At 55.2% G+C, this 23280-nt stretch overlaps 1 protein-coding gene across 1 annotated transcript; it reads left to right on the top strand.

Moving 5' to 3' along the window:
* The first annotated feature begins 7324 nt into the window (after positions 1–7324).
* On the top strand, positions 7325–22291 carry ABCB9 (ATP binding cassette subfamily B member 9). The gene is made up of 12 exons (XM_051634154.1): positions 7325–7379; positions 8820–9511; positions 9874–9988; positions 10463–10593; positions 11912–12117; positions 13051–13248; positions 14837–14965; positions 16272–16460; positions 17017–17190; positions 18552–18711; positions 19263–19399; positions 20535–22291. Exons 2-12 carry the CDS (start codon positions 8899–8901, stop codon positions 20871–20873), a joined length of 2391 nt encoding a protein of 796 aa, XP_051490114.1. The 5' UTR covers positions 7325–7379; positions 8820–8898; the 3' UTR covers positions 20874–22291.
* The last annotated feature ends 989 nt before the right edge of the window (positions 22292–23280 follow it).

A 23280-nucleotide genomic window follows, 5' to 3' on the forward strand; every position in this document is an offset into this window, starting at 1 on the left:
GTTCCGAGCGCGGAGAGAAAACGAGGGGAGGGGAAGCCTGGGTGGTTTCCTCCCGGTTTATGCCCTTTTTTAAAAAAAAAAAATAATTTTTTTTTTGGTGACGTTTCGGTGGCGTCACCGCGGCCTGCGGGGATGTCCCGTCCCCCCCGCCGCCCCCTCTCCGAGCCCCCGGTGAAGCCCGGGCCGCAGTCCCGCCCCGTGTGACCCCGGGGCCGGGCAGGGCGCGGGGGGCCCGGGCCGGGCGGGACCCGGCGCTGCTGCTGCCGGGCAGGGCGCGGGGCTGCCCGGGACGGCAGGAGCCGCCCGCGGGTGTTTGCAGACGGTCCCCGCGTGCCCGGGGGGCGGTGCCGGTGCCGGTGCCGGTGCCGGTGCCGGTGCCGGTGCCGATGCTGGCCATGGACTCGGCGCTGCAGGTGGCCGAGGAGGAGGTGGTGGCGGCCGAGTCGTCGTGCGGCCCCAGCAGCAAGTTCGAGGACATCTACCGGCTGCTGGCCGAGGGCTGCTTCCCCCCCAGCTTCTGCTCCATCAAGAGGAAGAACCTCAAGCGCTACGCCCAGAAGTTCGTCGTCGAGGGTGAGGACCCGCGTGGCACCTGGGGACGGCCCCGGGAGCGCCCCGCGGCCGGGCGGGGCCCGCGGGCTGGGAGGGAAGGGCCCCCCCACCCCTGGGGGAGACCCGAGGGCTGGACCCCCCGGGCGCTCCGCGACCCTGCGGCTTCGGCCTCTGCGGGGGGAGCCGCTGCGGCCTCTGCGGCCCCGGTGTCCGTCCCGGGCGCAGGAGGGGGCTGCAGCACCCGGGGCTGCCGCTGCAGGCCAGGGCAGCTGCGAGGAGGGTTTTTTTGCTCAGCCCTGGGTGCAGAAAACAAGATCCCAGGGTTTATCTGGGGGTGACTCCAGCTCATTAGCTCCTGCAGGGGCGTTACTGAAGCTCCCGAGGCAACATTCCCGCTCTGCTGGGTCTCGCCTGTTCTTCCCACCACGGGGAATGAGCCTTTTGCTGGGACTGAGCAGCTGAGGTGACTGAGCGTGTTTCCCTGTAGCTAAACCTCTCCTCTGCAGGTGGCTGCCTCTACTATGTGGGACCCAAGAAGGAGGAGAAGCGGGAGGTGGTTGTGGATCCCGAGCGGAGGCGGCAGGTCTTCCTGGAGAGTCACTTCACCGAAATCGGGAACCACTTGGGCCAGAAGAAGACCGTGCACCGGATCCAGAGCCGGTACTACTGGCTGGGGATTGTGAAGGATGTTGTGGACTGGGTAAGTTGAGAGCACTGCCCGTGTCAATGGCACAAGTGTTTCCCAGGCCGTTCAGGCAGCAGCCCCAGGGGAGCAGCTAGAGGAGCCCTGGTGCAGGGATGATGCTGTTCCTAGTGCCTGTGGCTTTGAAGCCACGCACTAAGTAACTCTGCAGGTGAAGCTGTTGGAGCCTCCTGGGACAGCTGGATAGATTGGATGTCTTTCCCCTGAGCGTCAGGAAACCTCCTCAGGTAGGACCCCTCCTTTTGGCCAGCGTGGGAAGGTGGGATTGTTTCAGAGCAGTGTTGCTGGGCCTAGCTTTGAGCAGGCTGGATTCCTGCCAGAGCTGCCCAGTTCCCTAAACTACAGCAACGGGAGGAGCTCAGTGTTCCCACTGGCTCTCCTCACCTGTTTTATTGCCCACAGTTCCCTGCAGCAGGGCTCTGCAACAGTGTGGTTTGAAGAAGTGTGGTTGCATTGCAACCTGTGCTCCTCCAGCACCCTGGGGCTGGTGATATTTCTAGCCAGCAGTAGAAGTTAAAAATAAAGACTTGCCTAAAAACAAGGTGAGAAATGTTTTAGCTATAGGCCAGGCTGAGAAAATTGGTTATTGTGTCAGAGAAGGCTGTCAGGTAAGTGTTCTGGAAGGTGAGCTGCATCGAGCTGTTGTGTTGTGTCCTCTTGTCCTTGCATCCTGCTGGTTTTGTTGGGTAGCAGGACACTGCTCAGACGTGCTGTCCCTCATCCCTTCATGACCTGCCCAGTCTGAACCTGACAGGATTCGCCAGCAGGTTTTCAAGCCCTGTGATCTGTGTTTCCCCTTCCCAGATCAAGATGTGTGAGACGTGCCAGAACGCGGAGCACAACAAGAACGTGTCGCGGAAACTGAGGCCTGTCAAAGTGGAATCACCTTGGGAAGTGCTGGGATTAGACATTCACGGTGAGTGTTTGCAGTCGACAGGCTCTCCAGGGCTCCCAGGGCCACACGTGAGCCAGAGCTGGCTGCCTCTGCTGTGAGGAGGTGCCAAGGAGGCCACAGCAGCCTACCAGGATGCAACCTGATCCCTGGGGCTGGCTCGGCTCCCTCTCCATGCACAATGGGAGTTGTGGGCAAGCATTGCTTCCCAGAATTGAGACTGTGCTAGGTGTTTTTGCTGACAAAGGTCACAGGAGTGTGCTGGCCAGATGACATTGCAGAAGAAGAGTCGTGGTCGTTTTTGCAGTGATTGTTTTGCTGGGCTGGGTTTTTAACTTTCCCCATTTGGGTGACATTACAGCATCACATTGATTTGTCTTGATGCTTGTTTATGCAGGACCTTTTCCTGAAACGAGCCAGAGCAATACACACATCCTCCTTGTGACTGACTACTTCACTAAGTGGGTTGAGGCTGCTCCTCTGCAGAAGAAAGATGCCTTGTCAGTGGCTAAAGCCCTAGCTACAATTTTTTACAGGTGAGCTCCACTGTTATTGGTTACATTGCACCTCTGCAGTGAGATGGGGCATGCTGGCATGTCTGCTGCAAAAATACTCTGTGCCCATGAGATAGTTCCCCAGCAGAACAGGGACTCTCAGTTGTGCTTAGAGAGTACTTAGGAGGAGCCTGTTCCCCTCTTGTTATCAGTGGAGGGGAAAAAGAGGCAGAAGGGCTTCTCTGAGAAGCCCCAAGGCCAAGAGAGCTGATCCCTCCTAGAAAGTGAGTGTTTTGCATTCACATGGTGCATATCACTACTGACTTTGTCCTTGTGGAAAATGCACGTGGCCAGCAGAGATGTGCATTCAGAGCAAACACCTCTCTTTGTTTCTCCTATTGCCTTATCATTTAAAAGCAAAAAGGCTGGGCTGCTTTGGAACAGATGAGCCAGCAGACACCTCCCTGCTCTCAGGGAGGTGAGGTCATGCCAGCCTCTTTAGCTCCAGCTCCACTGGAGGGTCTCTGTCCCTTCTGTGTCTCATTTGCCATAAGGACTGAGCTCCTCTGGCTCTGCCCTGCAGCTGATGGAGTAAAACCACTTGCATGTCCTTTTTTCAGGTTTGGAGCATCCAAGAACATTTATGCCAGTCAGACATGGGACTTCTGTGAGGAGGTAGGTCAGGTGCTGGGTGGTTCAGGGAGAAGCAATGTGATCTTGAACAGGGTTTTTTTGGGCACTGTGTCCCAAAGGCAGAGCTCCAGTGTGCCATGTAGGAGAGGCAAGGAGCTGGTGCTGCCTCCTCCCTGCCCCAGCCCTGTTGCCAGCAGTAGATGATCTGCCAGTGCTTTCACCCCGTTAGGGATTTATGGTTCTGGTCCTGTGGTGGAAGTCCTCCAGCCTTTCTGCTCAGGAGGAAAGCTCCTGTGAGAGCAGCATCTCCCAGCACGGGCTCAGTGCCATCCCCTCTGTGGAGGCTGCAGCTGCTGCGGTGCAAACCCAGCGGGTTCTGCCCTGGGCCTGACCCCGCGCTGCCCCCGCAGGTCAGCCGCCTCTTGTGTGAGCGCTGGAACATCTCACAGATCCTCACCTCCGCAGACCCCGCCGGCTGGGCGGGGCTGGACGCCCACAGCGCCGAGGTGCTGAGATCCTCCATCTGCAACGTGGTGAACAAGAAGCCTGGGGAGTGGGACACCCACCTCGACCCCGTGCTCTTCGATTTCCGCACCTCGGTCAACTCGGTCACCAAGTACACCCCCTTCTTCCTCATGTTCAACAGATACGTGTGCCTGTCCTCCGAGGTAACCTCTCCACCAAAGAGAGTCTTGCAGGAGGTTTGTCACTGGTGTGTTTATAGAGTAACACCCAGATGTCTGTCCCTGGCAGGTGGATTTTGTCAAGGACTCTAAAGAGCACGGGGGCAGCCCTGGCCAGGCAGGCAGCCTCCTGCCCTTCACAGCCGCCGCTCAGGAGCAGCAGAACGCGGTGAAAGAAATTGTAAGTGCCCTGAGGTCGTTCTGCAGGGAAGGCCCCCTGAGGTGCCTTGCAGCAGGAGCTGCACAGAGGGGATTGGCCTGTACAAGGATGGTGCTGCAGTGTGAGGCTGCTTGGGCGCTCGGGGGGAGCCCTGGCCCCCTCTGCCCAGAAATGCCGTCCCACAGGAGTCCCGTGCCTGTGGGCTCTGTCCTGTCACCCGGCACAGCAGGAAGCTGATGGGCTCCAGAATGGCAGGGAGGTGGCTTGTCTGGCTGGGAAGGAGTGAAGCACAATCCCAGGATGGTTTGGGTTGGAAGGGATCTTAAAGATCATCCAGTTCCAAGCCCCTGCCATGGGCAGGCAGGGACAACTCCCACTAAACCAGGTTGCTCTGAGGCCCGTCCATCCTGGCCTTGAACACTTCAACAATGGAGCATCCACAGCTCCTCTGGGCAACCTGTGGCAGTGTCTCACCATCCTCCTGGTGAAGAATTTCTTCCTAATGAGTAACTTAAATCTACTCTTAAGCTCTGCCTGAGATTCCACAGGCCTGGCCTGAGTGGAGAGGTGGCTGGTGGCACCTCAGTGTGTGCCTTGAAGCAAAGCCCGGCCCTCTGAGCACCATGTGCTGCCACAGGGAAGCTGGTGGTGTTGCTGCTCAGAGCTGGGTGATGATACTGGAGGGACTGGCTTACCCCTCAGGGCTGAGGAGAGCTGTGTCCGAGCCTGCCCGGCACCCTGCTTTGTGATCTGCATCTCACCTCAGCCAAGACATCCTGACCTTAGGCAGAGACAAAAAGCCTTTAGGGACGTGCCATGTAATTAAGGATTTTAAAAGTAACCCTTCCCCAAAATGGGAAGAGAGAAACTGGGGAGGTAGGGGCTGCCATGAAGACTAGAGAGTGGGCAGCTGGGTGCAGGAAGCAAGGCCAGCAATCAGTTCCCAACCGTTTTTAACGTCATGGATGACCTTGGGCAAGTAATTTTGTCTCTGTTAGTTTCTTGGTTTCCTGACTTGAGAAATGACCTCAGTGTCCCCTGTGAAGTGCTTGGCAATCTGTGTGCCAGAAAATTATAGGCAAGGCTCAAGTGCTTTGCTTGCTCAGTCATTTCTTATCCTCAGACAGGGTTACGTGATCCTCTCTGATCCCACCTGGATTGTGATTCTTCTTGCTAGGGAATAGCAGGAGTAAACGGGGACAGAAGGGAGGAGGGCTGTGAGCTGAACATGTGGGATCTATTCCCAGCTGATCCTTTTGGCAGCTCAGGCTCACTAGCTTGGCTCCTCTTTTGTGGGAGATGCACATTGTGGCACAGGGCAGCCAGAGCTTTGTCTGGGTAATGCCAAGGCATCCTGCCGGGTCCCTGAGGGCACTTGTGATGTCTGGGTTGCTGACATTTGCCTTCAGAGGGGCAGGGATTGTGGCTGTAGTTAACAGGAGGTGATAGAAGCTTCCCTTGGCTCCCTGTGAGTCCAGCCAAGATCCCCTTCTGCCCTCTACTGATGGAGAACTAACAGCTCCTCGGAGCACGGCCGTGAAACCACAGCTCCTTAGCTGGAGATCTGCTAGTTGGAGGTTGATGAGAACAAGGCTGGAAAGACCTTGCCGAGTCCCTGCCTTGCCGCAGGGTGCACTGCCTGCTCTGGTGCTTGCTGGCAGGGCCTGGCTGCTCCCTGCGGGCTGCAGAGCCCGCCCAGCTGCTGCCAGGTGACTTCTGAGCTGGAGACCCAGCCCAGGCAATCTGCTCCACAGGTGATGGCCAACATGACCGCAGCCCACAGGCGGGAGCGGAAGAGCGTGAAGAGGAAAGGTCGGGGTCTGCCCTCTCTTGCCTTCAAAGTGGAGGAGAACGTGTTCGGGGCCAGCGCGGGCGGCTCCCTGAAGAAGCTGAAGAAGGGGCAGTTTGTGTCGTTTCAGATCGAGACGGTCCTGCCTCCTGAGCAGAGCGTGTCTGGAGTGAAGAAAACCAGTTAGGCCCTGGGGCTTTGCTGGGGGTCCCGCGGGGCCGGGGACAGGAGCACAAAGTGTCCCCGAGGTGTGTGGCCCAGCTGCAGGGGGGCCCGGGGTGCAGCCGTGCCTGCTCTGCAGGGGAAGGTTCAGACAAGGGTGTCTGTTCAGTCCCTCCTCGTCCAGGTTTGCCCTTGGACCAGCCCTCCGAGCGAGGAAAGTGGCACCATCCTCCTTTACACTTTGGCAGCGAGAGACTCAAGTCTTGCCAAAAAAGCTCCACCTTGATTATGGGGTGGAAAGTGCCCCTTTGGGAGCAATTGCCTCAGAGCCCAGGGAGCGATCTGGGTGCAGATGAGAAGAGAGCCAGAAACTAGACCGGGCCTGGCCACGTTGCAGTTTGTTTTCTACAGCTTCAAACGGCCCTTCCCACTCTCCATCTGACCTGGGAAGCGTCACGCCAGGTCTGACTGCATTCCCAGTGGATGTGGGAATGGCTTGAAGTGAGCTTTTTTTTAGTTTTCAGCGCTAATTAGCAGAAATAAAATCAACAATAGGACATGATGTGTTTAATTTTGCTTATCCAGGCGAGAAAAAAGGAATTTTTCCTCTATAATGTCACCATTCTGTTCTCTCCAGAAATGAACTCAAGGAATCCTCTAGTCTGTTCCTACACTGGTGAGGGCTATAGGGCTGTTGTTAGGACCAAAAATAGAAGGAAACTTTGAGATAATGACACCTACCTCTTTACATCTATCTTGTCACCTACACTGTCACCAGCTGGCTGCCAGGGAAGGCACTGCCAGCCCTCGGGAAGGGCACAGGGACCTGAAGGGGAGAAAGAATTGATGAGCTGGAATTCCTGAAACTGAATCCCCTCTGCGTTAGGAGGGTTAATTAAGGGTTATATAAGGGTTAATTTAAAAAGGTGATGTCGAGCCTTTGTCCTAGTTGTTTCTAAAGCCAACCCGCGTGTTGTATCCCCCCCCACCACTGCAGAAATTAAATAAAACCAATCCAATAATATTTTAAAAATTGGAAAAAATCGTTTTTTTAGCGGGGGGGGGGGTGTAAAATGAATCCCTTCTGAAGTAGGGCTGGGTGGGGGCAGGATTCCGGTGTGTCCCCCCGCCCGGGGTGACCCCAACCCTGCCCGGTGCGCGGCGGGCGGGGCCGGCGGCGCCGCAGCGAGGGGGCGTGGCCGGGGCGTGGCCGTGGGCGTGGCCAGCGCCGGCCCCGCCCCCCGCCCGACCTTGTTCCCGGGCTGACGCGGAGCCGGGCCGGGCCGACCTGCCCCCTTCCTCCCGCTGCCGGTAAGAGCCGTTCGGGCGGGCCGGGAGCGCCTTGTCCTTGCTCCGCAGAGTTGGGGGGCGCCAGACCGGGTGTTCCCTGGGCTATGGCGGGCGCGGCCCCGGCCGGGGGTCTCCTCCCGCCGAGGGAGTATCTCGCAGGGGTAGGGAGGGGACCTTCGGCGCTGGGGACACCTTTGCGGGTGGCGGGGTGGCCGCCTCCTGCTTCTCCTCTTCCTCCTCCTGCCTCTCCTCCTCCACCGGGCCGGAGCCGCCCAGCTGTGCCGTTGCGGGCAGTAACGAGCACCCTGGGAAGCGTGTCCAGCTCCTCCCTGACTCCGCTGTTCTCCTTTGCCCCCCACCCACCCCACGAGCCCCTCTTCTTCCCCACATCGCAGTCTCTGCCCCCCTTTGCCTCCACTTCTTAAGCTTTTTACCCCTCCTGCCCGGCCAGCCAGTCCCGCCGGGCCAAGGGCGCTGCGGGGCCGGTGCCGAGGGCTGCCCGGGTCCCCCCGGTTTGTTTTGGGGTGGCCGCGCTGGGGCAGGCCGGAGCGAGGCTGCTCCTGGAGATCCTTTGGTGTCTTCTGCACCACGCACCGTCACCAGCTGCTGGGGCAGCACAAAGCTGAGGATCGGGCACCTCCCTCATGCCCATTCGTGGCACCTCTGGGCATGGTGCTGGGGCAGGTGAGCAGCAACGCTCTGTTTCAAACAAAAATTGAGGTTTTCAGCCTTTTCTGGGTCAGTTCGGATCCAGCCCCACCATCGCTGCTGCCACGGGCAGCACCAACGACAGCGTCCTGCCCTGGAGCCTCCCTCTCCCATGGGATGTGCGTTTCCAGCCCCACTTTAATCTCCTCTTGGGATTTTTGTTGTGTCACTGAATTGCACGCTGGGTTCACTGGGTTACCTCAAATTAATAATTCAGAAGGTTGGAGACAGCAGGTGTGACAGGCCCCTGTACCTGGGACTGACCCTTTTTCTTTTTTTGCTGAGGGGGATTTGTTTCCAAGCTGAGCTGCTCCCATTTCGGCTTTTATACGGTTTTGGTGGAGCACTTGGCCTCAGCTTTGTCCTGGGAAAGGTGAGGAGGGACTTTTCAGGTCACAGACGTCTGAGTTTGACACCTACACAGGACACGTGGGCTGCACGGATGTCCCAGCACTGGGGACCTGGTGGCCTCGCAGCAGCCACAGCAGGTGGGGATGAAGTTCCCCACCAAGATGGGCAAGTTTCTGCTGCAGGGTTCAGGATGGGCACAGGCTTCTGGGACAGACACTTTTTTTCTTCATTTGTGCTTCTCATTTGATGAAATATCTTGGAGTGTTTGTGCAGGGGAGGAAGGAGTAGACAGCAATGTCTAGGGTGAGGATGGGATGCTGGCACAGCTGTCCCACCATCCTGCTTCCCTTTCCCTGCCACCTCCCTAAATAACAACCGTATCCCCTTCTTCTGACCTTGCAGCAGAGGCCTGACAAGACCACATCCTCCCTGTGCTAGGACTGCCCCATCTCCTGGGTGACCTCCCAGCCCCGCAGTGAGGATGCGTGCCTGGAAGGCGGTGGCCAGCACGCTGGCGCTCAGCGGGGCCGACGTGGTGGTCACCACGCTGCTCTACACCCACGGCCGGGGTGGCCGGGACGTCCTGCAGGACCTAAGGCACTTCAACATCTTCAACTCGCTGCTGGACATCTGGGGGGGCTGCCTCTACCGCAGTTGTGTGCTGCTGGGGGCTGCCATCGGGGTGGCCACCAACACGGCCTACGGGCCCCGGCGCCTCCGGGCATCACGGACCTTCATCGCCATCGTCTGCGTCCTCATGGGCATCTACATGATGGTGAAGCTGCTGCTCTACTCGGAGGTGCGGAAGACCATCAAGGACCCCTGGTTCTGGGGGCTCTTTGCCTGGACCTACGTGGCGTTGGCAGCCACCTTTGGGCTGTGGCAGCTGCTGGCCTGTGTCACCTCCTCCCGCGAGGCGCTGGGGCCTGGCTCTGAGTCCCGTGCCGAGGCGGAGGAGAGCTGCGACGGCGGCGCCCCGCGGGACAAGCAGAAAGAGGCAGCAGGTCCCACCATCTGTAAGCTGCTGTCCTACACCAAGCCAGATGCCTTCTTCCTGGGCATTGCCTCCTTCTTCCTCCTCGTGGCTGCGCTGGGTGAGTAGAGCAGGGGAGGCCGTGGTGTGCTCCCATGCTCGTGGTGAAGGAGGGAGCCATGGTGGGAGGGCTTGGCAGCACCCCAGCCTTGCTTTTTTATGGGTGCTGAGTGGCACGTCTGGCATGGGCTGGGTGATAAATGCCACGGAGAAAAAAAAAATGCAATGGGGATGACATACACTGGGAAATTAAACATCTCCACGTGCCACTAAGGGCCACACCTCCTGAGACGTATGTGATGGCCAAGTATCTTCATGGTGGGGATGGGATTGTCCATGAGCCATCGTAGTTGGAAATATACAGGTCCTGTGCCAAACCTGTGTGGTGGGGCTGAAACTCCTTGTCCTGTCCTTGTCTGGCAGGAGAGACCTTCCTGCCCTACTACACAGGGCTGGCCATTGACGGTATCGTGGTGCAGAAGAGCATGGACCACTTCTCCATGGCGGTGCTGGTCATGTCGCTGCTCGCCATAGGAAGGTAATTGTGGGGGCTGTTTTTGGCCCTGATGAGGAGGAGTTTGGGGTTTTCCTGGTGGAGCTCACCATGGTGGTGGGCATGAGCTGTCTCACCTGCAGCTGCTCTGCCAGGTCCCTGCCAGACCAAAGATGTGCTTTGATTTCTCTGTGCTGTCATGGTGCAGAGAGACTGTGGTGGCCCTTCACGTCCATCTGCAGGTGGTGGGGGAGCAGGAGGAGATGGCACCCCAGAGAGCCCTGTCCTGGCAGCACTATGTCCCCACCCAAAGCTTGTCCCTGCAGGAGTTAGGACCTGCCATCCCTCTACTGGTGGCACCCAGAGGAAGTGTGGGCTGGATTAGCCATCAATTCCCAGGGTGGGGAGTAGTCCCAGCGCAGCGTTGCCCAGGTCCTTGGCCTGGTTGTGGGGATGTTTGTGTTGCTGAGGAGCAAGTTTCCTGCCCACTGGTCTGTAACGTTTCTTATCTGCAATCAGCTCATTTGCCGCAGGTGTCCGGGGCGGCTTTTTTACCCTCATCTTTGCAAGGCTGAACATTCGCCTTCGCAACTGCCTCTTCAGGTCACTGGTGTCTCAGGAGATGAGCTTCTTTGATGAGAATCGCACAGGTTGGTTCCTCTTCCCCCCAGATTTTGCTCTAACCCCTCTATCCCACCCTGGTATTTTTATCCCCTTGGTTTGCCCTCCCAGCACGTAGCAGGTCGGGGGCAGCCAAGTGATGGCACCCAAGTGCTTGTGTTTGGGAAGAGCAGCAGAAAGCTCTTCCCTTTCATCTGCCTCCTGCTGTGGGGCTGGGACAGCATTGCCCACCACCCTGGGGATGTCCCATTGCCACCAATCATCCTGATATCCAGCAGCCCCAGGGCTGATGTGCCCACCTCCAGTCATCCCCAAAACACCCACTTTCCTCCTCCCGTCAGTCCCTGCTGATCAGCCACGCTCCAGCTCTGCTCAGGGCATGGGAAGCCTCCCACGTGTGAGGTGTGTTTGCTGGGTGTGCTTGTGACTTGCCTTGCTTGCCACTCGCTCCTGTCCCAGCCCTTGCTGCTCTGGTGTGGTCCCAGCCACGTTTTCCCACATTTACTTTCTCCGGAGTGGTATTTTTAGTTTTGAGGCTGTTGCCATATTTAGCCATCTCTGCGCGCTGCCCTGGTGGCTGGGGACACCAGAGAAGTTATTGTGGTGGGATGTGGGTGACCCCAGGCTGGCACAACAGCACGGGAATGCAGCTGGGCTCAAGCACGGGCCGAGCATTGAGGAATTCAGGATGATGCTTCCTGGCTGTTCAGCTCCACCAAAGCACACTGCAGGAGCTTCACCCCTTGGAAGCTGGACCCATGTCCTCAGGGTCACTTGGGTTGGCTCCAGGCTGCAGGGCAGACATCTAAACCCAAACAGGCTTCTCCAAAGCTGCTTCCTCTGCAGGGTGAGCTGTGCCCAGCCATGGCTGGTCCTGTTGGGGTGGCAGGGAAGGTGTCAGCAGTTCCTGGCGAGCTCCTGGAGGGCTCCTGGTGTCTTTTAAAGATGAACTCAGGGTTGAAAGCTCTGGAGCTGCATTTGGCCCAGCAAACGCTCCACCCACACACCTGCTGCCCACCTGCCTGCCCACAGGGTGCCTCTGGTGTAGGGTGCTGCTGCAGTCCCTTTTGATGTCCTGCAGACACCCTTGGTGACCCAGGGATGTAGCTTCTGCCTTCAGAAGCATTTAATGTCCCTTGTGCATGCAGCAATTCAACCTCCCCTGCTCCCTTTGCTCCTGCAGCAGTGGAGTGTCACCCCCCCCTTCCATGCCACCCTCCAGACCCCCAGCCAGGGGTGGGTCAAATGAGGAGCTTCATCTGGCCCCTGGCACGGGGCACAGGGAGGCAGTGACCTGTGTGGTGACACGTCCCTGCTCTCTCCTTCTCCAACCCCTCGTTGCTGCAGGGGACATCATCTCCCGCCTCACATCGGACACGACCATCGTGAGCGACCTGGTCTCCCAGAACATCAACATCTTCCTGCGCAACGTGGTGAAGGCCACAGGAGTGATCTTTTTCATGTTCAGCCTCTCCTGGAAGCTCTCCCTCGTCACCTTCATGGGATTCCCCATCATCATGCTGGTGTCTGAGGTCTATGGGAAGTACTACGAGGTAGGCAGGAGCAGCTGGCATGGCCACAGTGTGCCACAACACTGGGCTGTTCCCCTCATGAAGCCACCATGGACATTGTGGGTGGCCTTGGAGCTGGTGGGACTGATGTTCAGGTGCTTTGATGCTGGTGGTGGGGGCAAGAAGGCAGCATTAAACTGGTTTGGGCAGACAAGTGTAGCCTCAGCTTTTACCTTGCTTCCTGCTCAGAACTGGAAGCATCTTGGTCTGACAGGAGAGGTAGCTTGGCCATGGGTCGTCCTGTGTGCACCTGCCTGTTCTCGTGCAGTCTGTCCTCTTCTGTCCCTTTAGAGGGACTTGAGGGGGGGTTAAACCCAGTGCTGAGCTCCCTCTCTGCCCCTGGGGCTAGTGTGGGCCAAGGGCCCCGTGGCTAATGCCATGTCCCACCAACTGTCTGACCCCTGCGCTGCTGCTCCCCACGTTGGTTATTGGGGCTCTCCTCTGTGCTGGGGACGTGACACACATGGATGCTGCCAAAGTGGGGTCCTGGGGTGCTGCACCCTTGGCCATGGCTCCTGCGGGCCAGGTACTTGTGGGAGGAGTGGAGCTGCCCTTGGTCTCCAGACCTGTCCCTGACTTGGAAACTCCTGGTGGGGCTCCTGGGCTGGCCTGTCCCATCAGGGCACCAGAAGCAGTGGCTCTGCTGCTGGCTTCCCAAATGGCCCCAGACATGGCATCTCACTTCCTGCAGCCCAGGTCCTTCCTCAGGGACAGCACAACAAATCCATTCTCCTCCTGGCACAGTGTCCCAGGCTGTCTCGAGCTGTGGGACATATCACAATGCTCAACCGTGTTGCCCGTGGCCTTGAAAAATGTCACTGTGCCTTTTTTCCTGAGCCCAGCAGAGCCTGGGGGGTGTGGGTACATGTGCCACAGGCAACCCAGCACCTGCTGAGCCCCCTCTGCTCCCTGCAGAAGCTCTCCAAGGATGTGCAGAGCGCCTTGGCCAAGGCCAACAACACAGCCGAGGAGACCATCTCTGCCATGAAGACCGTCCGCAGCTTTGCCAACGAGGAGGCAGAGGCCAACGTGTACCTGCAGAAGCTGCAGCAGGTCTACAAGCTCAACAAGCGGGAGGCCATGGCTTACACCTACTATGTCTGGTGCAGCGGGGTAGGTGGCCAGCACTGGGGCCTCCCCAGCGTGGGGCTGGGGATGGGCAGGGGGGACATTCCTTCAGCTCCCCAAAATGCACGTGGGCCCCTGCACGTGCTTCTCTTCCTCTTCCAGGAAGCTCTGCAGGGCAAGCCCAGCCTTGATGTCCGCTGACGCTAATCCACTAATCCTCTGTCTCTTGATTATTACTCTTTTTTTTCCACTCATCAAAACAATATTTTCCATTCCCCCTTGGGGCAGCTCTGCATCGTGCCACCCAACAGTCTGTTTGCTCTTGTAAGGAAGAACATTTTGGATAAGTGCTCAAGGTCATGGAAAACCCCCTGGAAAGCTCCCGTGCTGCTGCAGTGCGTGTCTGTGCCAGCTCCTCCCGGGGCTCCGGCTGGGAACAGCCGCGGCGTTGGTTGAGCTTCTGCTCAGGAACAGAGATGTGCTGTGTGTGGGTGGTGGAAGAAGGAGGCTGCTGGCGTTTGGGGTTGGTTTGGTTGGTTTGGTTGTTGTATTTTTTTAATCTAAAATGCTTTTTCATCGTTCATGACCAGCTGGTCTGGGACTCCTCCTGTGTTGGGGGATATTTAAGGGTGCAAAACCCATCGTGAGGCTGCACTTGTCTCTGAGCAGCCTCTGGTGAAGAGTTGCCCTCCTGCAGCCTTGGGAGACTTCATGGCTTCCCAAGTCTGGAAGCAAAATCAGAGCATTTTTTAGGCTTGTTCTTGGGCTCCCAGGTGAAGCTGAAGCTTGAGCTGGGTCAGCACGGATCTCTTGAGTCAAAGGCGGCAAAACCCCTCAAAAACTGCTCCTGCAGGGGTCAAGAAGGAACCAGCTGGATTTAGCACAGTCCTGGTAGGGTCTTTCTTGGAGGGAAAGCAGGATTGTAAGGTCAGATTGTGGCAGAGGAATAGAAGAGGTTTTTTTTTCTCCCCCAGTATTTTTGTCTGTGATTTTACAGCCTGTCACACAGAGCACCAGGGCTTCTCTGAGCACCCAGGCAGCCCAGAACAAAACTGGCTGAGTAAAAGCAGGGGCTGGTGTTTGTCATATGTGAGCTGATCTGTCTCCTTTCTAGAGTAGGTGGTACCCCCCACTGATTTCAGGCAAGAGTTGAGGTTATGCTTCAGGGACTTGTACATGCAGGGAGGATTTTTTGCATTAACTTTTGGCTTGATTTTGTGTTCTAAATTAAATGCATCACACTCATATAACAGAAAGTTAATTTTGGTGGTGAGGTGACTGCATGTGTTGGATAGTTTGAGCATCAATTATTATGCTTGAGAATGTTAGTCCAGGAGAAGTTCACAAAGAGAAGTTCTTCAAGTTCATTATTTCAGATAAATTCTCCTTCCTTGGCTGTTGCCCCTTTGGAATTCTGCTATTTTGAAACATCCCAGCCCACCTCCTTAACTCCACCAGAGTTCTTGAGTTGCTTTTCCCTTCTCATACCCAAGCTGGGTGCTGCCAGGGACGCTCTGTTTGGGGCTCAAAGAATAAATGTCAGTGCACAACCTGTGAGCTGTTGTGTGAGTGATTACAAATGCACCAAAATCCAGTTGGCCTTGCTGATTTTGGGGTGTTTTCTTGCTTTCAGCTGACCCTCCTGGTGGTCCAGGTCAGCATCATTTACTATGGTGGGCACCTGGTGATCTCTGGGCAAATGACCAGTGGCAACCTGATCTCCTTCATCATTTATGAGTTTGTCTTAGGAGACTGCATGGAGGTGAGTGTGTGTTATCCCTCTGGGCTACCCCATATCAAGATGATGTTTATCTTCTAGAAGGTCCCAGGGCTGGACCCAGTATTTCCTTGGTGCTGTGGCTTTGCCCACCACTGGGCTGATTCTCCCCTCAGCTCCTTATTCCCCTCCTGCTGTGCCTTCACAACCTGAGTGTGCCCAAAGCAGCTTGTCCCCTAGAAGACCATCAGGACCAAAGGGCTCAGGCTGGCCCTGCTGAAGGGCAGAGTCCTGGCTGCCTCCCAAGCACGTTTCCTGGCATGCAGGATGCAGGCATTATTAAGCTGCCTGTTAAATTTCAGGCTTCATAAAAAACTTAATTATATTACTTTTTCATTTCCCCCCCCCCCCAAGAATAGGCCACAAGCTGCTGCGTTGGCAGCACGTTAGCAAGATGGGATTGTGGGTGGGGTGGCAGAGCCCACCCAGTGCTGCCTTTCCCTTGCAGAGCTGTAAGCTTGCCTGATGGAGGCAGAACTGATCAGGTTGAGGTTTCCTCGCAGCCAAGCACAGTTTTGGTGGCACTTCAGCCCTTGTGCAGCAGCAGAGCTGGAGGCAGCTCGCCCGGCTCTCACCATCTGTTTGGATGACTGCAGGCTCTGGTGGTGTTTCCAGGCTGTGGTTTTGGGCTTTTCTACCCCTCCTGATGGGAAAGAAAGTTGCAGTACAAGCTGTTCTGCAGCTCTAGGTTTAATATTGAAATGAGCCAATGTGATGGGAGTTGATTCCAGGGAAGCCAGTGTCAGTGGGCAGCAGCTCTAGTTGGGAAAAGAACAATGGTAAATCCACTAGGACCATATCCCACAGGGAACAGCTGTATCGGCTGCCAAATGGTTGCCTAGAAGGGTCCAGCCTGGAGCTGCTCTGGATTGGAGAGAGGTGTGCCAGGGAACAAGGTTGCCACCTTGGGGCTGGGATGATGTGCTGCTCCATGTGGACTGTGCAGCCACGGGGCTGGGGAGCTGCTGGTCTTGAGCAGAGAGAGGTGGAGGATTCTGGGGGAAGGCTGGACCATGGATCTCCTGGTGCACATTTTCTCTTCCCAATCCAGGTGTTTCCTCCTTCTGTGTCTACCCATACACAGACCTCTTTAGATGCCCTTTCCCTGGATATGTCCAGGTATTCCATCCATACCCTGCAGAGGTGAAAAGCTTTCTTGTCCTGTGTCTGATGACTAGTTAACGTCAGATGATAGACCTGGAGTTGCTCCAACCCTTCTCCTTGCAGGTGGTGGCACCGATTGCCTTTTCCATTGCACAGGAGGGTCTCACCATTGCCCCTTCCCTTCCAGTCCGTTGGCTCTGTCTACAGTGGCCTGATGCAGGGAGTGGGAGCTGCCGAGAAGGTGTTCGAGTTCATCGACCGCCAGCCCACCATGGTGAACGATGGGTCCCTGGCCCCAGAGCACGTGGATGGGAAGGTGGAGTTCAGGAATGTGACCTTTTCCTACCGCACTCGCTCCTCGACCCAGGTCCTCCAGGTGAGCCCACGGGCACAGAGCTCTCCCTGCCACCAGGCACCACGTGCTGCTTCTCCATCGTGACATTAACTGGTCCCCCAGCCGATGGGAAATGTCAGCTGCCCTTTTGGAGATGGGTAAAGGCTCAACATCTTCCTGCCAAGCAGGTCACGAGGAACAGCAGGGAACACGAGGGTGTTGAGGGCTGCCCTTCCTGACAAGGAATGAGGTTTATTAATAAAAGCTGTGTTCCCTGCTCGGGCAGCAAGCACGTCAGCGTGGCACGGGGCTTGGGGCCAGGCTGTCTCCATGGCAGAGGGGCTGGGGTCATGGGGCAGGGGAAGGCAGCAAAAAGGTTACTTTGCTTTGCAGTTTTTAGAGGTTCTGCTACATCAGCAGGCAAACTGAAAGCAATTTTGGAGGCTTATTGCTTCCTGAGAGCCAGGAGAGATGGCTGATGTGGCACATCACCAAGAGGGAGGGTCACTGTGGCCAGGATTCAGCTACGTTTCTTGTGTAGTGCCCAGGACCCTGAGAAAAGCCAGGACCTGAGCATGCTCTCCTACCCATGTTGCAGAATGTGTCCTTCACCCTGCACCCTGGCAGAGTGACGGCGCTGGTGGGTCCTTCGGGGAGCGGGAAGAGCTCCTGCGTCAACATCCTGGAGAACTTCTACCCTCTGCAGGACGGGCAGGTGCTGCTGGACGGGCATCCCATTAACATGTACGATCACAAGTACCTGCACTCAGTGGTACGAGCGACTGATACGTGTATTCTGGCTGTGGGCTGCTGTGGTCAGAGGGGCTGGATGGCAGGGCTGCGTGGTGCTTGGGATTTGATCTGGCACCTTCTGAAATGTCCAGAAAGCTGGAAGCTGGAGGTGCTCCAGGAAATGAATTCTGATAATTTGAGGGGGGCGGAAGGGAAAGGGATGGAGAGTGATTTCATGGGGAGGGGGAAGCCTTCCAAAAACAGAAGAAAAAAACATGTTTTGTATTTTTCGGCCAGTGCAGTAGAAATATGTTTTTGGTTGTTGGATTAATTATCATCTAAACTGAGTTTGGAGAAAAGGGTTTTTTGCACTCTTCAGCACTTTCTACCTTGAAGTAATGCTCAGCTAATGGGGAGATAAACCTCTTGGGATCCTGGCAGCAGCTGGAGCACCAGAGGGGCTGGGTGGTTTGCCCAGGAGAGGGGTCTGGGCCTCTTGGCTCTCATCTGTGTGTCAGCACAGATCAGCCTTCATCTCCTCTGCAAGTTAACTGCCTTCTTTGTTTGCCCCCAGAGCAAATGGCCTCACCAGTCAGCAGGAAAACCTGAAAACAATTGATCAGAGTCAGACTGGAAAGCCAAAGTCAGTGTGACTAATTTACATTCCCTGCCCATACTGAGTGGAAATTAAAAGACAATCTAGTCTTTCAGTTCAGAAAGCCTGGTGTGGTGTTTGGAGTATGGGGAGAAGTCCATTAAAATATGACCATGTCCTGCTGGCTCTCTTCATGCCCAGTTCTGAGCAGTAATTTTGGAGTGTTCGATTGATTTCAATCTTGGGGGTTGGAGAAAGCAGGAGTGAGCAATAGTGCCTGTCAGTTAGGACAGGGAGGCTGTTGCTAAGCAATTAAGGAATTCCAGCAGCTGTGTCCCTAACTTGCTTATTTTGCATTGAAAGATGCAGGAGAGCTCATTCACGTGGCCCAGGTGTGATTCCTGGCCTTGAACAGAAAATCAGCAAGACCCTGGGAGAGGGTCTGTCCAGCCTGTATTGTCCCATCACTGGTTTCCCATACTGAGAAGAGCAAATGGTGATGGGAATGACAGGTCTGGAGCAAAAACCCAGGAAGATCTTGGAGGGGGAAGCCCATCCCAGATGCCAGTGTACCAGCATGGCACTGGTTTTCTTTCCTGCAAAACAGCTTCCCAGCAGACAGTGGCTGGGGCTGTCATTGGTGTCCTCACTGGAAGCCCACACAGAGGCACTTCTGTGTCTTGGTGTAAAGATGGGGCTTTGCCACTTGAGTCCTTACCCAGCAGGAACAAAAGCTGATGATGATCTGAGACAGCAGCCAGCGTGCTGTCTGCTCCTCACACCCATTCTTGCCTTCCTTCCCACAGATCTCCCTGGTGAGCCAGGAGCCGGTGCTGTTCGCCCGCTCCATTGCAGATAATATTTCTTACGGTTTAACCTCAGCCTCCTTCGAGTCCGTGGTTCAGGCTGCCCAGAAGGCCAACGCACACACCTTCATCACCGAGCTGCAGGACGGCTACCACACAGGTACCCAAACCCCTCTGCTGGCGCTTGAAAGCATCGCCAGGGAAGCAGAGGCTCCCCCCTCGGCTGGGAAGTCAGCCAGGTAGTGGCAGACGAGTCTGTGGCAGCTCAGAGACCCTTGTAGAGGTGGTGACATGGAGAGGTGCAGCTCCCTGCCTGCCTTTTGGGGTGACTGAGCTGTCGCAGGATTTCAGAGCCCATCCTAGTAGAGTGTTCTGGTGCTGCTCCAGGGATGAGAGCATCCCCATCCCATCCGGACTGGTCTGGCTCCCAGTGCCTGGCAGTGCTGTGGAGATGTGACACTGGCAGTCTCACCCCTTTTCAAGTTGGGCAGGGATGGGGGCTCAGGGGTCACACCATCTTCCAGGCTCAGGGGCTTCTTTGTGTTGTTTCCATGAGCATCAGTCCCTCAGACCTTGAGACAAGACAGTGGAGAACCTGCTGCTCTGGGGGGAAGGACTGCAGCTTCAAACTATGCTGCTGCTGCTGGCGGGGCTCTGAACTTGAAGGCAGCTCTTGATTTTTATTTTGATCCTTTCCTCTTGATCCAACAGAGGCAGGAGAAAAAGGAACCCAGCTGTCAGGTGGCCAGAAGCAGAGAGTGGCAATTGCCAGGGCCTTGATCCGGGCTCCCCCCATCCTCATCCTGGATGAAGCCACGAGCGCGCTGGATGCGGAGAGCGAGCATGCGGTGAGTTGGTGACTCAGGTGTTTGCACCAAAGAGGCAATCTGGGTTTGGAGGAACAACTGCAGCTTCAGTTTCCAGCCTGTCGACAAGCTTAGTCTTGACATGGTGCAATCAGAGGTTTGGGTAAGATGCTAATTCCTGAGCAGGAATTTGCTCCCAACACTGCTGTAGCCACCAAGAAAGCTCAGCCAACGCCTGACAAAGCTGATGAGATAGGGATCTCTGCCTGTTTGCTAAATGTGGAAAGTGTTAAGGATATTTTTTTAATGTGGAAAGTGGACAGTATACAGTGGAAGAGCCTAAAAAATGGTACTACAGCAGGGAGAGTAGGACTGCCTGAGCTGAAATCCCAGCTGAGGCACCAAAGAAGCCACACTTGCTGGAAAGACCCTGAGCTTTCTGTTGATGGGGCTGGTTTATCTGGCTGGGATGTGACAACCAAACAGCTCTACCAGCAGCAGTTTGGACTCACTGGTTTCATGATATGAAGGAAAGCTAGCTCAAGGTTGAGGTGTGAGGATGTGTCTTCTGGTCCAGGCAGATGAGAGCTGCTGGTCCACAGTGTAGGACAGTGTGAGCATCTGACCTTGGAGCAGCTTGTGAGCTTGCAGGTCCTCAGCCACATGTGTGGTGCCAGGTGCCAGCCAGGGGCTGGTTTTGGTTAGCCAGGGGTGTTGATGTGATGTGTTCTTGGTGGCCATCTGCCTGCCTTTTAGACCTTAGTGCCACTAGCTGCCTCCTGGCTGGAAAATGACTCTCTCTTCCTTTGCCTTGATACACCCGGGAAAAATCCCTGCTTTTCCCAGCAGCTGCATTTACCAGGTATTGCCTTCCTGCAGCCCTTGCCAGCACCAGGCAGCCTCCAAATGTGGGGCCCAGCTCTAACAGGAACCCAGCTTCAGGATCAGACCTGTGCACATACCACAGCTGCGGGCTGGCTGCTCTGAGATGGTTTTCTGGGCTGCACAGCAAGAGCTGGGATGGACGTGCTGGTGCTGGCAGAGCTGCAGGGAGTCTTGTGTCCTCTGCATAGCCAGAGGAGAGCAAAGCTCCCATCCAGAGGTTTCTTAACACAGGCCCCAAAGCTGCTGTTCCCCTTTCCAGGGCAAAGCACTAATGGCCTTTCCCCCCTGGCAGATCCAGCAGGCAATTTACGGCGACTCGCAGAACCAGACGGTGCTTGTCATCGCGCACAGGCTGAGCACTGTGGAGAAGGCACACAACATCATTGTGCTGGACAAGGGCCGCGTGGTGCAGCAGGGCTCACACAAGGAGCTGATGGAAGAAGGAGGCCTTTATTCCAAGCTGGTGCAGAGACAGATCCTGGGGCTGGAAGGGGGCGGCACGGACAGTCGCAAACCCGCAGCCCTGGGGGATTCGGCGAAGGCAGCGGGTGGGCTGCAGGAAGAGTTCAGGATAGACCATTCTCTGCCGGCCGCGCCACAGGACGATTACAACAACATGGCTCACAAGTGAGAGCTGAGGGACACTGAGGCAGGAGGGGGCTCCCCAGGGACCCCTCTCTGCCCCCTCCACGTGTCACACACCCGGGCACACACCAACACTCGGTTTCCAGCTTCCCACTGGACGGGCCGGCGGGCAGACCCTGGCTGCTTAAACGGGGACATGGATGTAATTTGAGGGAGTTGGGTCTTGAGCAATTCCCAGCATTTCTACTGGGTTTCTTTTCTTACCTCCAGTAATTCCTCTTGACTGGGACTTTTCTCCCATTGATATGCATGTGTAACTGCTAATAACGTAATGGATGTTAAATGCATGCGTGGAGGGGAAGATGGAAAACCCCTTCAGGAATTTCAGGGGGTGGCTTTTGTGGCTGGATAGAAAAACAGTGACTGTAAAACAAGATCCTGCTCCTTCTCCCAACCTGTGGAGCCCATCCAAAATCCACTGAAGCCCGTAGGGAGCTCCCTCTGGCTTCAGTGAAAGCTGGATTGGCTCCCATGGGCCTGAACACCAGGAGAGTTCTGCACTGAGGGCCTGCAGGCTCAGGCTCGTGGCCACCACTGCTGAGCTGGTACCAGGTAGTCACCATCCTTTGGAACAAGCCAGGGGACCCAGGAGGCAGACGCTGCTTTCAGATTTGCTCTTGGTGCTTGTTGGGTGTTTGTTTTTAAGGATGAAAAGTTTTACCATAATTGGGTTAGGTTTTGGGGTTGAGGGTGTGTTTTGATTACTTTTTTTTGGCTTGGATTTTGGTTGCAGGGTTGTTTGTTTTTTTTAAATGTATTTGTGTGCACTGTGCAATGTCTGTCTGGCTCCAGCATCCACTGAAAATTATTCTGTTGTTTCAGAATTTTTTTAACTGACAACCAGGATGCTGGTTTGAGATTAAAAATAAACACTACTAAAGACAGGCATAAAACACTAAAAGACAGCACTTTAAAAATCCCACCAAAGTTTTGTTCAGCTTCAGGCCATGCTAGAGACTTCACTGCATGGGAAAGCCTCTTTCCTTGAAGTCCAGCTTCAGCTGCCTGAACTTTAATATGTTTCTTTGAATATTATTTATTAACTTCCTTTTAAGTATGAGGGATAGAAAGAACCACGTTGCTCCTGGCTCTTCTGGGTAATAGCTCTGCCTTAGTAGTGTTACCCTGCCATAGATTGGTGAAGAAACCTATGCAGCCAGGCAGGTGCTGTTGAAAAATAGCATTTATATGGAGATTATTGACTCCAGACTGTGTAGTTATCAAATTATCTCAAGCACTTTAGATCTCATATTTTCTGATATTTAAATGTTGCTGTGTTTTACTTTTGTTTGGCAGGTTTGCACTTCTGTTGTTGGCGATGATTTGTTTTTGTTTAGTGATGTTTTACAAACTCTTTAGTGTCCTTGAGAAGGGATGCTCAAAAAATAAAATACTACCTCTGCCACTCACCATCGAGCCAAACTGGTGGGGCTGTTTTTTGCATTCAGGGTTTTTGAGGTAACATTAATGTGAGATGGGGGCTGAAAGCAGCTGCACATGTTCTGCCTCCCTTGTGGGGAATGACAAGAAGAATCTACAGAGAATCAGGTATGTAAAAGACTTGAGCATCTGATCATGGCTGGGAGCCATAGCAGTAGGAATAACCTGTTTAAGAACTAGTTTTCACCCAGGATCCCATCCGGTAACCTCAGAGGGAAAGGCAGGCAGCCTGACCCCTTCCCAGCATAGTGACTGCAACCTTTTTTGGCTGCTTGCTCTTGTGAGATGATAAAAATCTGTGCCTCAGAAGAACGAGAGCTCTCTTTGTCTTATCTCCCTCCACTCAGGAAACTTCAGTTCACCCCTTCAGCAGATCTGCCTGATGAAAATCTGCACTGGGGGTATGAAGAGTTTTGGGGGATCCACCCAGTGCTGGCAGGCAAGCGATTGATTCTGCATTTTTATCAGTACCTGGGAGCAGAATGTGGCCAGCAGTTCAGAGATGTGGAATTAATTTCTGCTTGATTGAAAAACTGAAAGGGGGAAATTGGGTTACCTGCAAGCCAGGGAGGCTGACCCACCCTGGGAAGTGCTGGGAGGACAAAGCTTGTTATTACATGAGATGCTAGGAAAGGGAATTTGATCGTATCGTGTGTGTCCCTCCCAGGCAGCGCTGCAACAAAGGGAATTGGAGGATACACTCCGATCAGCTGCATTGCAAAGATGACAGGAGATTTCAGGAAGGGAGCCCTGCTTCCCAAGTTTGTTGTGATGATAATCCCAGTATTGTGCTGGCAGGTCAGGTCCAAAGAGCTTCAACTGCAATGGCACGTTGGAAATGGCAGATTGTCTCTGCTGGTGGCACCAGTCCAAGCTGATAACAGGGCCCGACTTTGTTCGTTGCCACAGGTGCTGAATTCTCTCTTTTGCATCCAGATAACTTAAGGCTACTT

The sequence above is a fragment of the Apus apus genome, chromosome 16 (assembly GCF_020740795.1).
Source record: "Apus apus isolate bApuApu2 chromosome 16, bApuApu2.pri.cur, whole genome shotgun sequence".
Classification (NCBI taxonomy): Eukaryota; Metazoa; Chordata; class Aves; order Apodiformes; family Apodidae; genus Apus; species Apus apus.